The sequence below is a fragment of the Phalacrocorax carbo genome, chromosome 18 (genome assembly GCF_963921805.1).
Source record: "Phalacrocorax carbo chromosome 18, bPhaCar2.1, whole genome shotgun sequence".
Lineage (NCBI taxonomy): Eukaryota > Metazoa > Chordata > Aves > Suliformes > Phalacrocoracidae > Phalacrocorax > Phalacrocorax carbo.
The window spans coordinates 12,082,587-12,100,444 of NC_087530.1; the positions used below are offsets into that span (position 1 = coordinate 12,082,587).

At 48.0% G+C, this 17,858-nt stretch overlaps 1 protein-coding gene across 21 annotated transcripts in view; it reads left to right on the forward strand.

Annotated features, from left to right (window-relative positions):
- ZNF618 (zinc finger protein 618) overlaps nucleotides 1-17,858 on the forward strand; it is a 164,978-nt gene that overhangs the window by 137,107 nt on the left and 10,013 nt on the right. For 11 of the 21 annotated variants that reach the window (XM_064468922.1, XM_064468905.1, XM_064468923.1 and 8 more), the window contains 3 exons: nucleotides 3,828-3,872; nucleotides 11,721-11,798; nucleotides 17,246-17,347. In XM_064468922.1, the coding sequence (XP_064324992.1) occupies nucleotides 3,828-3,872; nucleotides 11,721-11,798; nucleotides 17,246-17,347 (225 nt within the window). The remainder of the gene's footprint in view (nucleotides 1-3,827; nucleotides 3,873-11,720; nucleotides 11,799-17,245; nucleotides 17,348-17,858) is intronic. The other 10 variants (XM_064468914.1, XM_064468924.1, XM_064468926.1 and 7 more) reach the window with 3 other exon arrangements.

The window sequence follows — 17,858 nt, forward strand, 5'->3', positions numbered from 1 at the left end:
AAAAAGTTAATTTCCTCCCTTTGATTTAGAAGTAAAAATATTTTGGAAAAGACTGAGAAGTGCCAGTCCTCAAAATTTAAAGGACATAGGATCAAATTTTAAATGTGCTTTTAGTGGGATTTTCAGAAATGACAGACTTGTCTGTCATTTCCTGATCTTATAGGCGACATTTCTTTTTAGTGGATCGGTTCTAAGGGCAAACGTTTTGCAGTAGCGCACTTTATTTTCCTATGTATGCAGCACACTTAAGATATATTTAGCTAGTGAAAATGTACATAAGGAGTATCCTACAATATATTATGGATTTGAATTCCCATCCATTTGGAGCATGGAGCTATTTCAAGCAGAGGATAATTAGAAATGTCTCATTTGCCACTTGCCACATAAACCCAGTATTTTTAGCGTGCGTTAAACAGGGTAGTCTCTTAAACAGAAATAGGTGGTATGTCTTTCTTGCTTAGCAACTGAGCGGAACTAACTTCTAGTTTTATGGAAAGCAGCAAAAAGGCAGAGTGCAAATCAGTGTTAAACTCGTGACATAAACCTCTTCTGAAGCTTTGTTTGATGGTGACAGGAGCAGACGTGATGTCTGCTTGGGTCCCCCCTGCAAATTCTGTTGCAGTAACAGTTCAGTTCCTACACTTGCCCTTACGACACCAGGTCCCATAGCGCACCCACTATGGACGGGCAGACCAAGGCACCCGGCAGTGGCTACTGCCAAACTTGTGGGATGAAGCAAATCGCATCGTTGTGTTGAGACTGTCAGCATTACTGTGTGTTCATGAGACTTGAGTGGATGGATGATCTCACTACAGAATAAGGATGTTCAGGTCCTCAAACTGCCAGCTAGTCCAAAAAATCTGGTTTGCACTGAAAGTGCAGGTGGTCATGGTGCACCTATGGGAGGAGTCAGCTAGGTGTGTTACAAACATTGAGATCTTCCTCCTTCTCTGTTGGTGGCCGTACATCCTCTCCTGCTCTTTCTCTGTAGTCCAGTGATCATAAGAACGTCCAATCTGGTTAGATTTCTTCTGGGAAGCATGACTTTTAGGCTAGGATTTTTGGTGTGCGAATACATCTTTAATACGTGGGGCATAATGACTCTTGATTGCTGATCACGATCTGATGTTAGCACAGCCAGCCCCCTACGCCTCTGCCTCCGGAGAGGCACCCAGCTTCTCTTGCAGGTTGTATCAGCTGGACTGAAGCACAAAATACAAATCTCACTGAAGTGGTCCATGTTTTGGTACCTCTCTTTCTCATCTCTTGGTTGGTTTGCAAACGGTACAAGCCTGCTACTGCTGCCTTTCCATCGAGCTGGGATGTCCAAGCCTGCTAATGACCAAGTTTGAGGAGTGAGGAAAGGGGGAGGCTGTCATGTTGTGAGCTCCCGCATTGTCATAACTAAGCTATGCAGAGCACTGGTGATGCCGACTGAGGGGCTACACAACGGCATGTGCATAAAGCTCCATTCTTCAAAGCAGCCTGAAAATGAGTGCAGTTCTCACCATTGGAAGAGTAACACAGGGAGAGGCTTCAGTTAATAAAATGTCACTTTGCTCCGTCGCATAAATATGAGTTGCTGTGCTCTCTAGGCATTTGTGTGGAATTGAGGTTTCCAGGAATGAACTGATTATTTCTGGTGCCACATTTATTTAAGTTGTTTCAGGCTTGGCATGTTGAAGAGGCAACTTGTAGACAGGAAGAAGGATATCTGGGTTAAAATAACCACTGAGCACCAAGTCTCTGTGGTTGAAATCCTGCCAATTGCTCAGGAGCTCTGGGGCACCCGGAAGGACATTGAGACAATAAATATGAAAGACATTGAGGCAAGAGTGTGAGCGGTCAGCAACATTGGGAACAAACAGGCAATGATACAAGCTGGATTGCAGTCTTCAAGCACAGATACTGTGCCAGGCTGGTGCTGGACAGGGCATGGCAAAAAGGGTCACTGATAGACCAATGTATAGGTAGAAAAAGGTGAACTCCTGCTTCAGTTTTGCTTGGAGAATCTGTGGAGTGAAAGATTAGCAAATCCCTAAAGCAAGCCACGTTATCATTACTCATTCAAACTGTGGCACTTCTGTGACTGTTGCCTGAGTAGCTGTTTTTAGTGGAACTGATTGTGTCGAGGCAGGGACATTACAGTGCATGGATGACAAAATGACCCTTAATATAAAGACCAGAAAAATCCCAACAGTCTTTCTTCAATTAAAATACTGTAGCAGCAATGTTTACCAAGTGGCCTGAACTCCTCTTGCAGACTGACAATGGTTTTCATGTGTGTAAGAAGTCAGGCATAACAAGGAGACTACATTAGCACTTCTGGCTGGAAGGCAGCCAGAGAGTATGTTGAGAATTCATTGCAGTGTATTAAGTGGTGTATGCCACTTCTGTGTGCCTCTTCCAGATCAGGCTGACTACTTACGGGGGACTGTAAAATGTCAGGGTTTGGCCCTCAAAAGTTTATTTGCCTCTGGGGTGCTGAAAGAGCGCTTTAAAACCTGAAGCCGTGGGACGGACAGTCCAGCGAGCATCCATGTGTTCACTGCATAAGTACAGTGCTCAGAGCAGAGGCAGAGACCACAGACAGTGGAAGAACGGTACGTAGAGGAGCCTGTCCTGTTCAGCTGCTCAGTAGGACCAGATTAGGAACCTGTGTCAGCGAGGATCTTCCTCCAGATACAGACTTCATCGGCTGCAAGTAGCACTCTCAGCACACCGTTGGGTAATAGAAATGTGTTAAGCGATCAGCAGCGTTCTGTGTCCAGCTGATGCCTTCCATGCATACCCTTTCCATAGCACTGTCCATTCATGGCTTTGCCAAGCATCATCCTTGTCTTCATCTTCATCCCAGTAGACTGGCCCTGGCAGCTGACGCCCTCTCCAACAGCTCAGGTCCTCGTCATGTTGAAATACTTAGCACGAAGACTCACTGTGCTTGACATATGCTGTTAATGAGTTAAGTTTTCCTTCCAAGCAAACCAGTCCAAGTCTGTCAGCCCTGAGAGCCTCATTCACTGATGCGTCAATTTGTAACTTTGGACCTGGGATCATGCTGTAAATGCCCTGAATTGATGACTGAATATTTAACACTAACGGTTTCCTCCCCTCTGCAGGGGTTTGACACTAAAGGACCTTACCTGGAAGCTGTAGGAAACTGCACAGGGCCTGAGGTGCTGAGAATCACTGCTGCTCCAGTGCACTACGGGGTGGATGCAGATGGCCCCTGGCTGACCAAGGGCTCGTTGAGCATCCGGGGTTTCCGTGCCTTTCAGTCATGCCTTAAAGAGAGGCAGTCTGCAAGGTGTGCTCGACAGAAAATGTGTGTTCTCAGCCTGAAGTAACGTGCACTGCTTAGGAACTCTCTCCTTTGGCATACCATCCAGTGAGGCTAAACCACCCTGGTTTTCCTTCCCAGCTTCAGTTTGAGAAATCTGCACGATGAATCTGGGAGTTTGCATCTGGGGCCCCAAAATATGCATTTGTAAAGGGTTTCTTGCCCCCATAGCTTTTCTTCTGCTGGCCCTCCCCACTTGACTGTTCCCATTACTGTAGCATGGGGAGTTACATTAAAATCTCTGGACATTTCAAAATGGGAATGAAAGACACAGATTCCTATCCATGAGAAACTTAGAAGACACTGAGAGAGAAAATTCATAGCTGGACATGTCATAATTTGCGGTAAACAGAGCCCCCCAACCTGCCACAGTCAAACCTGGAAGTGCGGAGTAAGGATAAGGATCAGTGAGCAGACAGGCAGAGCTGTGTAGCATGCAGCGAGGTCTCTGCCAATCTCAATATTTAAATCTCTTTCTTTTTTGCAGAAACCGCAAGTCCCCTGATTTCAAATCCTTTCCCGCTTTTACAAAGTAAGTGTGATGGATGTCTGTGGTGCGCAAAGGTGGGACTCCCACCCTGCAGCCATACTGGCCTGCCCTCTTAGCATTTTTCATGAATAAATGGGGTTTTTTATTGTGAGTCCAGGTGTCAAAAACACAATGCCTCACTTCTGTGGCTCTGGTTTCAGATCTAAATGGAACAGAAATCCTTCAGGGTGTTTCTGTGCAGTGTGTGGCTGCTAGACCGTTTAGACTCACATTCAGCCTTCTGAGAGTTAACTTTTGTGAAATATGCCAATAACCTGTGTTCTGAGAGACCAAGGTTTGAAGACTGAAAAGCAATCCACGTTTAAGTTACATTTTTGCACAGGAGAAGTTGTCTTCATGGCTTAGCTCACTAAATGCCTTTGCAGAGACAACTCACTTTGGCCTGAGAGCAGGGATGAGAAATGGGAGCCCAGGACATGGTGGCGAGCAAGCAGGAGGGGAAGGAGAACGGGTTTGGGGTGGGCAGATGCAGGCGGTTTCTGCTCAAGATTCTGCCCCATGTCCTTGATGCTTTCAACAGACAGATCTTCTTTGCCTTACAGTGTGTTCAGTCACTGCTTGGCTTGCGTCTGGATTTTAGGGGTGACACTGTCTGCACCAACCTCATAATCCAGGACTGCTGTCCCTTAGTGTAGGACAGCCCTGAGCATGGCCACGGTGGCAGAGGACGCTTGTTCTTTCTCCACGTATAATTCTGAGAAAGAAGTGAGAGCTTTATTCAGAACATGAGAGTTCACGTTGGAAGAGAAATCAAGTTAATGCCAAAAAAATTAACAACCATGATGCATTCAGGACTCCCCTTTTTAAAACATGCTTCATAGCACCTCTTTATGTAGCACCTCCTTTATTGTCTGAGATGGGTGGAAGTGACAGAAGTCCTGTTTCGAAGAAACTTCCACTTACTTTGGTGTGTGATGGTGTTTTTCTAGGAGACCGCTGCTGAGTCGAATGTATTTTTCATCGGTTTGTGTCAAAGGTATGGGAAGATGCAGTTACACTGTTATTAAAGCTAAAGCCAATGGAGACATCTGAGAAGTTTCCCTTACAGTTCTTCTGCATTTGTTTCTTGTAAAAATGTGGACAGAAGTGTTGAAATGTGGGTCCTTTCTGCTGAGGAGAGAGCTGCCCGGGGGTCTGCTCCCTGTGCAGCCATCAGTCAGTGAGCTGGCTGCTGGGTTTCACTCGTGCACAAGCAGCTCAGGGCGTTTTCTGTTGAAACTTTCTCTTAAAAGCTCTCAACTCATGTTCACTCCTGGCCTCAAAGCAGGCTCTGCTATTTTCTCTGGCTTAGATGTGGCAATGAGAGTGAACATGGGAATTAGAGTGATTTATTTAACCTGAGCACAAATGCCTTTTTTTCTCTGTCTTGGCTTATATAGTCTGCTGCCTTACTCTGGAGGCTTGTATACTGGGTATATATAAAGCACTAATAAAAATGTCTAATAATAGCCCTGGGGAAAGATGTTTTAAGTTGTGCAACCGACTGAGTGTTAGTTCTTCGTGGCTCAAGAGACTGAAAAGGCTTCAGCAGCTGCTGATGCTTTAGGTTTCTGTAGAGGTGTTTTCAGAGAGCATCCCAGCAACCAGTAAGGGTGACGTGATAGCACGTCCTGTTCAGAGCGGAGGGAGGCCTGACTCGCAAAGCAGGCTGGTTTTTCTGGGGAAGGACACTGTTGGTGAGAAGGAGCGCTTCGTGCTCAGCAGCCAGCACCCGGTGCACCGCAGAATAACGTCTCTTCTTTTTGCAGGGGAAAGCTCTTTGGTGCTTGATAGGAGAATGAGATGCCATTGCTTGGGGATGCTGCAATGCTTGAGTTTCAGACTGAGCTTGCAAGAGGCTGCTGGAAGCGCCCTGGGATGAGTGTTTGCAGTTCCAATGGCACTGCTTGCTTGCAGCGGATTTGTTTGTGCTGTCCACTGCGCAACCCCTGTGTCATGGGAAAACTCGTGAGTGAGAGTCGGACTCCACTGAGATCAGCTGGCTGTAGAGTAGCCCTTTTCTGCTGGCAGACAGGACACGTTCAGAGCGATTTTCTCCTCCCAAATTTTCAAATATTTTGCCTCAGAAGAACTGTAGAGAGTCAGGATCCTGGCTCAGCACAGTGCCGTCCTCGAGTTGCTGGAAAGAGGATAGCACTGCTTCAGAGGCAGCCACCTCTGAGCACTGGGGTCTTCTCTGCGTGGAAGGAGCAGGTGCACAGCGATGGCCAGCATGGCTCAAGAGAAGCCTGCTGGGTCTGTGCCACGAGCTGTGAGTGGAAGGGGACAGCAGCGAGGAAGGAGGGATTGGAGGAGGAGGTGGGCAATGGTGGTGGGTGGACAGATGGCGGGGCATTGGCGTGGGCGCTGTGCAGCCCGTCCCCTGTCACATGCTAAACGTTGTAGCCTCTCCCTGCCTTCTCTGGTGCTCTGTGGACGGGTCTGGCCCACACAACATTTGCCATTTCACGCACAGACTTTCTGCTGCCAAATTTAGGCTACAGAAGGCTTCTGAACATACAGCAATAACACAGAGCTAGTGAGACAGCGGGGCTAATGTGGCGGCCTGAACTCTGTGAGGGTCTAATTCATGATTTCTTATCCTTTTGTAAAGACTTAGAGCCTGTTTCCACCCCTTCTGCAACAAACCCTCTTGCGTGCAGCTCAGCCAGGTGGCAGAACGTGGAGGAGAGGAGATGCCCAGAGTCTTGCTTTCCAAGGCTCCCTGCACAGCAGCATGTGTCAGGGGTCAGGCAGAGCCACTTCCCTCTTGCTGCACAGGCTCTCCAGCTCTTCCTGATACTTCAGGAAAGTGCATCATAGCTGTGGCTGAATATGAACCCATGGAAGAGCTTGAGATGTGTCCCAAGGCCTTCAGAAAACACAGCCTCCCTGACTGCTGCCCCAGCTTCATGGCTATGGTCTTGGCTATGTGAAAAGCTTGCTTTCTGAAGGTGGGTAGAGGAATGAGAGCAGCCTGGCATTTCACATTTAGTGAAGTGTGAGAACGCTGGGCTACAGGTTTACAGTCGAGTATTGCAGGATTTTAATGGCTTATTTCTTAACGTGAAGTTTTGTAGGACGTGCTAGTGGCAGTCAGTAATAGAGAAGCCACAGTCTGCTGCATGCAAACTGCAGGACCTTGTGCCTAGGTCTCAGCCTAGCCCACAGAGCTTGAGCGACCAAAGCTCGGGATTTCAGACTGTAAAGGGGGGGTACTCTGAAGGTAGCCTCTGAGCTCTCTGCCTGGCTCCTTCCCCCTTTCATGGCTGTGTAAGGTGAGCTTTGGGCTGTTTTCACATCCTCCCCTCCTATCACCCAGCTGCTTTAGGAGTGAGCTGTGGAAACAAGGAGAGGAAGGGAAAGCTCATGCAGCCTGGTGAATTTACCCTCTGTTCTCTTGAGATACAACTGTGAAGGAAAGTTGTGGGAGTGCGGCAGCCCTGCATGCCCACTGGGAATTGATGGGGTTTTGGGGTGATGTAGCCCACATCCTGCACCAGCCCAGGAGGGCTCAGCGCTCTGGGAGCTGCGGTTGCAGGTGTGAACTGGAGTCCCAGCCCACAGCCTGAGCAAGCCAAGTTCATGGCAAGAGACCAGCTGGCACCAGCCTGTGTTTAGCATCTGCCCAGGCGAGTGCAAGTAGAGGAAGCTTGGAGAAAGCAGAGCACCCTCCTCCCCAGCCCACGCCGAGGGAACAGCTAGAAAGTTCCAGCACCTTGCATTGCTAAGAGGTCCATGGGCACAAGTGAGAGCCAGGAGCCTGCCTGAGCACATGGGGTAAATGGCTGGATTTTTCTCATCAAAAGGAGATACTGTTGCTCCTGCCACAACTCCCACCCCGTCAGATGTGGAGCAGCAAGAGGAATTGGTTCCTGAGAAGTAATGAAGGGTTTGAGGAGGTGAGGGAGGTTTCCAGCAGTGTGAAACAAGCTGCCTGGGCAGTCCTGCTGCAGGCTGGAGGTCTCTGAGCCATTTTGGGGCTGACTGCACAGCCAGTCTTCCTGCTTTACTCATACATGAGGCCTTTCTTGGTCATGCAAAACAACTGGGGTTGTTGGGGAGCACGGGTGGTCTTGGGGGTTGGTGCAGGCGGCACAAATGGGTCCCAGCTTTCCTTGTACCACCACCACCAAAGCTGGGAGGGAAAGGAGAGGTCCATTGATTGGAGCAGTCGTGGTAGGACCTGGGGGCTCCTTGCTGAGTCCAGTCCACCTGATAGAGAACAGATCACTTCTGGATGCTGTAAACCTCAGTCTAAGCAGGGAAGAAGAGAGCTGAAATCTCCCTGGGGAAGGAAAAGCAGAGGTCCTGCAGTGGTGTGGGAGGGGGCTGTACTCCCAGGAAGGAGAAAGAGGCGCAAGTACGGCTCACAGAGCCGTTCAGAGCAGTTTTGACAACTTTTCCAGTTAACTCTACCTTTAAGCCTTTAGGTTGCAAGCAGAAATCAAAGGGGGGTGGGGGATGTTACACGCTGTGTGTACCAGCCCAGATGAGCAGTTCTTTTCCAGTGGTGGCTTTTGTCTGATCTCAGATACAGATTGCCTCTTTCTTCTCTCCACCTTCCAGATCCCTCTCCCTCTTCTCGCACTGATGCATCCCACCCTCCTTCCAGCCGGCCTGACTGTTCCCATCTCTCTGCGCTGTGGCCAAAAGGGGCTTAGAGGCTGAAATCTCAGAAGTATGAGGGTTGAGAAAGCCCTGGGAATTAAAGCAAGTTCTTCATTCCCACGGGGATTTTGCACATCCTCCCCAGCATCCCTTCCCTTCTCCCTAGGAATGACTTTTAAATTGTTGCATGAATTTAAATTTTATCCCTAGTTTTAACTTAACTCATTTTTGTTTGGGGAGAACTGTAGACTCCTATGACTCTTTGTCTCAAAAAGTATTTAGAAGATGTTTTAGCATTTTCAGAAAGCAAAATTAGTTTTTGAAAGTACGTGGTGGTTTTGTTTCCAGGGGAGGACGTTTCTGTTAGTAGAACAGAAGGGGAGGCTTTTGGAAATGTGTTGAAAATCAACAGGATATTTCTGAGAAGAATCACAGATAAGAAACCTTCCAGTCACTGAGTGTGCTGAGTACACGGTATGTTGTAGTGGTAGATGGAAGAGCTTGAGATGAAGAAGTGTGGAGACCTTGATGGTCACTGTGTGATGGAGTAGGAGAGAACCCAGAAAAGACTGGCCGGGAATGAAGGGGAGTCAGGCAAGGGGAGAGCTAGAACAAAGACAGCACAACTTTATGGTAATAAAATAGCTGAGAGTATAACAGGAAGAAGGTAAAGCAGCTCAGTGAGACAGAAAAAGCTGAGAAGGAAATGTGAGGATGTAGTGAAACGAGAAAAAGGAACGTGAGAAATGTGCTGCTTGGAGAGTGCTCGATATATGTGAGTGATTTACTGCCCAACGAGGCGCCCTGCCAGTGAGCTTGGGGGAAGAGCTGTTCTGGTGGCTACTTGGAAACCTGCTTCTAGGGGAATTGTGGAGTTTGTGTACTTGTCTGGGAGCAGAGGAGGGTCCCTGAACTGCAGCAGTGAAGGATGGATTGCTCCGCCGCTGCTTTCTCTGGCCAAGGTTACAACAGGCAGAGATGGCAGAAGGGAATGCATGTGCCTGCTTATGTTTAAATGGCACACAGAGACCTGACAGTGTCCCGGGGAACTGTGATGTGGCGTCTCTAAATTTCAGACTTTCTGAAGGACCCGAGGTGTACAGCGTGTTCTGTTCTCCCAGCTCTGTTGTAGGGGAAGTGGCTCCAGCAAAGCCGTGGGGCAGAGAACAGGAGTGCTAGCTTTTAAGCTGCCCTGGCTGCAGCACTGGAGCTCCTCTGACCCTGCCAGGAATCTGTCAGCAGCATCCAGCAGGTTCTTTGAAGTGTGACTTCTTCCATTAGGTTAATCAAATGTTAATTCCGATACTTGAAGGGGGAGTGAACCCACTTAGTTTGAGGCATTTCCATCTGAGCAGTCTGGGCCCCATTAGCAGCAGAGGCAAATAGGTGCATCTGGAACACAAGTCATCTGACCTTGAAATACCTATCTAAGATGGTTTGTACCCATGTGGGGTCTTCTCTCCGATAATTACAAAGGGAGTCTAAACAATTAGATTACATTGTACCTCTTGTGGCATTTTACCACAACTGTTTCACTACTCATGATTTCAACAGAAACAGCCAGTCCAGGTTAATTCACCCAGTCCTGAAATTCCTAAGCGTGCCACTCAGCTGCCAAAGTCTTTCCTTCTTTTCACAAGCACGGTTATTCAATACAGTTTTTCCAAACTGCATCACTACAGCAAAACACAGGAATAGCATCACAAGAAAATGCAGTCAGTTAAATGAAGCACTGAGCACAGACAGCTCCTCCGGATGGAGCTGGCTCCACCTTTTCAGAGGGCTGTAGGTTCTGTGGGAAAGGCACAGCAGGGTGTTTAACCTTATGGCATAGAAGTATAGCTTATACGAACCACTTTTGGTCTCTTTTATGTTTTTCCTCTCTGCTTCCTGTAGCCGGCTGATGAATTCTGGGGTTTGCTACCTGAGATAGACATCTTACAGGTTATAGCCAAGTCAGGCTCGTGCTTTCCTGTATTTGGGTTCTTCCGTCTTGGATGCTGGTGCTTCTGCTTATGTCAGTAGATTTCGTAAGTTTCTTTGATGCAGAACATGTTTTTCCCTTCAACGTAGATAGAGATTTCTGGTATATTGTAGCAATAGACCTTGCTCTGTGTGTGTGCCAGGCATTTATATGCACAGCTGTTTATATACCAAATGCTTGCATTTGTCCATTCTGCTGTTACTAAACAAAATGCCACAGCATAAAAGGTGGCAGTGTGCTGGTATATCTGGAGGTACAGAAGCAAACTGCAATGTGAACATATTTCAGCCACTGTAGTTTGATATTATATCTGTCAACTAATGCACTCAACTAATATTGCTTAAACGAGCAATTGCAAACATTTGCTATTAGGTTAATTCAGTGGAAAAAATGCACTTTCAACATACTTGTTAGAATAGAACTAAACATATCTTTCAGCTCATGAGGGAGCTCTGCACCCAGCTCTTTCCTGACTCCAGCTCATTCATATTACTCTGGCAACATGGCTCTCCTGCTCTGCTCTCAGCCTTCTGGCACAGCTCTGATTTCTGTGCTTCTTCCCCTCCACCTCCGCTTAACCCTGGCGACTTGCTGCCGCTAAGCCCAGTGGCACTCACCGTTCCCCAGTCTCGCTGCACTTGTGGGCAGCCACAAAAAACCCAAGCTGAGTTCCCCCATGGCACTTCTCCATGCCCCAGCTTCTGAGCAACAGGATTTTTCACAGCCTGGTGCTCCTTGTCTTACACAGGAAAGGCAGCAGAGACTGGAATTTGACAGAACTGGATGTGAAATCAATTCACCATGCTTTGCTTTCAGGCTTAAAAAGAACGAGAATATGCTTAAAACAGCCTGCAGCAAGCCTGAGCTAGTAAACCCTGGTTAGTGTGTAGTCTCTCAAACCTCTGTGCAGATTCACCGAGACCCCACGCACGCACGCACGCCGGCAGGTGCTTCGCTTTAGTGCACGAGCTGTCCCTCCGCCATCCTGGCCCTTCCTGTGGCAGTAAAGCGAAGCACGTGGATAAAGGCCCGACCCCAGCCCAGGAAGCAGTGACATGCCCTAGTGCTCTCCCAACTCACAGCCCGAGCCCTGCGGGTTCGGTTCTAAGGAGCTGCTGTGATGCGCACACGTGGGCTGAGGTGACAAGGACCGGGCCCTAAGGCACTGCCCCGCTGCTGTACAAACTGAAGTATGCACGTGTGCTGCTTCCCTGCATACTCTGTATAATTCTTCTGAACTGATTTCTCCCAAACAGAGCCTTACACCTGTGGAGCTTGTGGAATCCAGTTCCAGTTTTATAACAATCTCCTGGAGCACATGCAGTCCCATGCAGGTAAGCTGGGCACTTCGACTCGCTTAAAGCGGAGAATTAAATTCTGCGCTGATGCCTGATGTTGACCCCGTTGTGTGTCAATAGAGCTCTCTGTGCTCACGGTTTCCAAAGCCCCAGTAATTTCACCTGCAGCAAAAAAGATACGCAAAGGCTAAAGCACGTCGTAGTGGCTGCAACAATGCAAGGCTCAGGGTGTATCGTAAATATTATTCCTCTCCATAGGAAGAAAGGAAACGTGCCATGCTAGCGCAGAGCACACCAAACTACTCATTCCCTTTATCCGAAGGCATCTAGGGAGTGCTTATTGCGTAAGCATTAATGGGTCACTCCTACCGCAGATTAAATCCCTCCTCCTGCAAAAGAGGGCGATTCTCATTGAAGCAAACAACGCAAACACGCTTGCAGGGCAGCAGAGCCTTTGCCTACACAAGTCCTTTTCCATGCTGGTGTCTCCTGGAGTTCGGCAAAGGACTGAAATGTGTTCTCAGAAGAAAAAATTGCCATTTCATCAGTTATGTTCCTTTCCTTCTCAGGTACCTACAAAAGAAAATTCTGAGGAGTAGTTCCACTATTTTGTTTCTAAGCCACCTTTTTTGTTTTCTATCTCAATACATAAGAGAGAATTTTAAAATTTCAAAGCCAAAGCTGTGTCAAAGACAGCATTCAGAATATCCAAAAATGTAGAAATAGGATTTTTTTTTATATTGGCAGATTTTTTTCTTTTTTTTCCTCTTGAATCAAATTCAAGTGAATTAACATGGGTTTATAAATTAATTTACCTTTGACAGACCTGTGTTCTCCAACAGACAGCCGCTCTGTTGAGTTACATATTCAGTGCTTCGTGTGCCCTCACTTTACAGGTAAGCCCTGAGTCAAGTGGCATGGAAGGACAAAGGGCTTGAGGAAAAGCTTATTTTCCATTCTGTAACAGTAACTCTCGTCAAAGTTCTTGTTCTGTGCTTTAGTTTTAGTCCTAATTCTAATGAGTGTCCCTTGAGTTCTCCATCTATGCGGTTCCTCGGTTGCAGTCCAGTTCTCAGAGGCGAATCTTAGTGCAGGCTTTGTGTGTTGTTCAGCAGCTACTTTATTTATCATCTTTGTAATGTTATGAATCGACGTTTAGGGTGATTCGTTATAAGATGGTATGAGTTTTGTGGATGTTATTTTCTGTTAGAGCATAAGCTGGTTAATGTGGAGTAACTGGACTTCATGTTACAGTGAGGAGTGGGGAAGGGTAGTGGCTGCTGTCGCTCCGTGGCGTTGGGGTCTGTTCTTGCTGTTTGTCGATGGCAGTTTCTGCTTGCCTCCAAGCTGCGCCCTGACCATCTGGTTCCTTGTTCTGGTCTCTGGTACTGAAATGCAGCGTTTTGAGTTATAGCTCTTGGTGACACTGAGCAGAGGAGCTGCAGAGGACGGACCAAAGCTGAGGTGTCAAAGAGGAGAATGGCAATTCACTGGCAAGGTGTGAGCTGTTGAAAATTTTAAGCTAGTGCTGTCTGCAGCTTCTTCCCTCTCTCTTCTTTAAAAATGACCCATGGCATCTGGGCTTGTTCACCTGGGTTACTTTGGACACAGAAGAGGGCTGGAGGGAGCAGGTGGTGATGATCTGACTCTTGTAATGTCAGCAGAGATCCCCTCTCTCCAGCTCAGGATTATTCCTGGTAAACTCTGTATTTTCTCATCTCGCCCTGCTCTGTTTGTAAGTCACTGTCTTCTGCTTGGCTGCTTCCCCCCGAACATCCTCACTGGTACGGTGACAGCAAGCTTGTCCGTGTCTTCTTTAAGTGCTTTCTCCTGGCCTCGCCAAGGCTGCCCCTGTGAAAGCAGCCGTCCCCTGCTGTGGCGTCTCTGTGCGTGGTGCTTGCCAGCCCTGAGCTCACGCCTCTTCCTCTGGAGGGACAGCAGCCTTTCCTCCAGACCTGTGCAGCTGGGGGTGAGCAGCACAGTCCTGGGGGATGAGGGCACAGCAAAATGAAGAGTTGTGAAAGCTACAGCCAGCTTTGGGTGTCTGGTTCTGGATATTGTACTTAAGCAGAGTGGCAGTGGAGGTTACACAGGACTTGCAGTTACTCTGGTCGTAGTTTGTTGCCTTTTAGCCTGTCAGAGCTTGGGGATTTCCATATCCAAGAAATAGCATTGACACAACATCTCTGTAGTCTGGGAGTGCGGAGACCTTGTGGTAGTCAGCAGAACTGGTGGCACGGTATTCGCATACTGGGGACGCTGGCATCGTAGCTGTTTCTACCAGTCCATAAAGCTGGCTCAGGGAGTGTTTCGTTAAGGGGATGCAGACATACAAGAAGATATGGGTCAAATACTCCCTCAGTTAATATGTTCAGGAGTCCAGTTTGGCTTATCGTGTCTGATACAAAGGGCTAATCTCTTCCAACTAAATGCGATGCATCCGCTGAGCCCCTCTCACAAATGGCTGAAGACAGGGAACGTGCTGCTGGCCTTGAGGAGCAAAAGCAGGGACATACTGGCTCTTGAGTCATTCAGAGGGCTGAGCCTGGAGGCTAGAAGGTAATAAGGAGAGATTATAGCTCCATAAAGCAGCTACACAATGAGAAGAAGCAATTAGAATGTAAATTGGAGGCTGAAAGGCAGAAATAGAACAGCAGAACACCAGGCAAAGGAATTTGTTCTGTAATTACACTGTACGATATACAGCTTTGACTCCTTTAGAGTATTTTGTTCAGGTCGAGTTCTACCATATAATGCCCTTCCTACAGTCTAGAGCTAAAAAAATAAAAGGACGACTAGGCTGAACCTGGATTAAAGGATTGGAGGCACGAAGAGAAATTAAAGAACTGTGATCTGTGTAGTTCACAGACTGCCTGATAAGGAAGATGAGGCTGAAATGAACAAATTCATTAATGCCATATTGAATGCCAGCAGATATTTGTACATAATAAATCCTCTATTATTATGGAATAGGTAAAAGAGCTGGGGGATAAAATATAGAGGGTTTCTCCCCCCACCCACTCCTCACCAAGGCAAGGAAGGCCTGAACCATGAACAAAGTTAGTAGGCAACATCCAGCATTTTCCTTTGCCTACCCACAGATGTTTGGAGTTGAGGACAGTGGTGGCATTAGCTCAAGCGCAATTGGTCTAGGCAAATGCTGAGGGAAAAGTGATGTGTCATATCTGATCACTGGCATCCACTGGAGCACCTCCTGCTCTTCACGTCTCTTCTGCGCCTGCAAAGATCGACCTCTGGCTGCAGTCCTGAGCATGGCAGTGCTCCCCAGGTACCAACCACGACCAGTGAACTCCCTGGGCGCATACGGTCCTCAGGGCAGTCCCAGAGTCCCTCCTGGTTCTGTCATATCCTGGACTGCTCATAGGTATTGATCCAGTGTGTGGCCAGTGCAGTGCCCAGACCTAATGATAACTGCAGTCCGTCGCTGTTCATCGGCAAGGTTTGTGAATGCCCAATGGTTAACACGCAGAGCTGCTCAAATCTGAGAGGACTTGCTCATAAAGAAGGCGGCACAGGAGTTTTATCACATCATTGCTTGTCTCTAGATCCTTCCAGTTCATTCCCTTCCAGTTCATTGCCACACATGAAGCAGAGCAGCTTTGCCCTCTCCTGTTGGTTGTGATGGGTGGCCCACTGCTCTGCCTAGCGCCAGATCAACCTGGGCTGCAGAGCAAAGTGCCTTTGTGTGCCTTAACAAGGCATTCCTCTAATTCGTGCTCTGCTGTCTGGAGCATTGGGGCAGGATTCATTTCACTGCATGCTGCTGTGCTTAGGCTATAGATAGTCCCACCTGAGCTGGTCAGTTCGACTCCCTTTATAAACAGTGGAGAAGTCATTGACTCCAGGTGAGTTCAGAGCATGATAGATCTTATACCACAAGAGTCATCTAGTTCTGCCTGGGTGAATGAACCACACTTTAAGCCTATTCTGCACCACTGCCTGTAAAAGGACCCCCAAGGGGCCACGTTGAAAGGAGTTATGTCTAATAGAGATCACAGAAACACAAAACAGCAGGGGTAGAAGGGCCCTCTGGAGCTCACCCCGTCCCACCCCCTGCGTGAGCAGGCACCCCCAGAGCAGGGGCACAGGACCGCGTCCAGGCGGGGGGTGAATGTCCCCAGGGAAGGGACCCCACAGCCTCTCTGGGCAGCCTGTGCCCCTGCTCTGGCACCCGCACAGGGAAGGGGTTTGTCCTCATGTTCAGGGGGAGCTTCCCGTGTTCCAGCTTGTGCCCGTGGCCCCTTGGCCTGTCACTGGGCACTACTGAAATAGAGTCTAGTCCTATTGTCCTGACACCCACCCTTTAGATATTTATAGGTATTGATGAGATCCCCCCTCAGTCTTCTCCAGGCTGAACATACCCAAGTCTCTCAGCCTTTCCTCCTAAGGGAGATGCTCCAGTCAGGGGGAGATGTCCAAAATTAGATAAGTCCGGCTGTAATGAGTAAAGGACCTGTTTTGTCTTCTTTGGTTTTAATTCCATCCTTCTGTTCAGCCTGGTCATCAGTCTCTCCCATCTTTATCCTCCACTTCCACCTGATGCTTCACAGCCTATTTCAAAGCACAGTTTTGTAGTGAAGCATACTAAGAACTAGAACATTTCCTCTAGCAGGTGGGGAGAAGTTCTCGGGGCACAGGAGGGGAAAGAACATGGATATGGTAGAGAATTTACTGATCTTGGCTGCATTTCCTTGAAATATCCCATCAGATTGGCAGCCCAAGTTTTTAGCCCAGCTACATACACAGAACGGGAGCATGACCACGAAGACACCTAGGGCAGTTGGTATCTTTGCAGCCATAGGGAGGAACAATCTTTGGTTGCGCTCCAGAAACCTGGGTCTTTTCTGTTTGTTTGTTTCCAGTCTGAGGCAGCAGGGAGCAGCCCAAGAGGAGATTGGCCCTCTCTCTACGGTGGGGGGAAACCATAAATGAAGACTATAACAAGATCCTTAGATACAGAGGAGCTCAGCGTAGCTTGAAAAACAAAGTTCTTAACAGTAAAGAAAAGGGAAACCACCTGCGGTGCAGAAAGAGACAGTAAGGTGGAAGAAGGATAAATGTTTGTTACAACTGCTTTCATTTTGAAAGCAAGCAAACTGCACAAGTCAGGCTGCACAAGGAACTTGTCCTCCTGGTGTGCAGCTTCGGCTGATAGGGGAACATTTCTCAAGGTGTGCTGATAACATCAGTGTCACTGATGCTCAGAAGAAGGCATTGTCATTTCAGCCACATTTTGGGAGGTGGTAGGTTGCAAGTCCAAAGGTGGCTTTCAAGGTTTCTGACAGTACTGTGCCATCTCACTGAAAACTGCTTAAAAGCTACAGAGAATGTAGTAGGCTGTTGTCACCTTAGTTAAGGGAACCATAAATAAATGCTAAACAGATGGGTACTTTTCCCCCTTCTTTGTGCTTTAAGCATTATTATCTTGTGCTCCTAACACCTCCCTGTCTCTTGCCCCACAGCTGACAACGAGAACAATATTGCCTCTAGCCAGCCCAGATCACCTCTAGCTGTTGTTGAAGAAAAGTGGAAACCACAGCTCCAAAGAAATAACGCCAACAATAGTACGTAGCCGTGTTTGCTCTTCCGTCCCGGTCTTACCTCTCCACTTTGAACAAGTGACTGTCATAGAGGGTACAGAAGTGATGGGCATTGCACAAGGCCCTTGTCCTTGCCTAACTGCACTTGATTTCATCCAAAATTCATGTACTATCCTGCAGAGCAGAGCATCCGTTCCCATTACAGGAGCGCTTGTATGCAGAAGTACTGGGAACCCTGGGGAGGCAGTAGGAGAGGTTTGTAAGGAAGATGCATTTGGGAACTCCTGCCAAAAATTAACTTCTGATCCGAGGTCAGACTTCCCAGCCTGGGGTTAAAAAAATTAATCCAGTAGTCATGGTGTGACACAGGCATAACCTGTCACTCCCTATGCTGGCAGGCAGCCAGCGTCTGGCTTTAGCCCTGGCTCATCCTGTGAGCTTGTGCTTCACCACAGGAAAAGGTAAAATACAGCCCTGTGGGAAATCAGTTCCAGAGTGCTTGAGCTGAGCAGCCTGGGGGAAGGGTGATACAAAA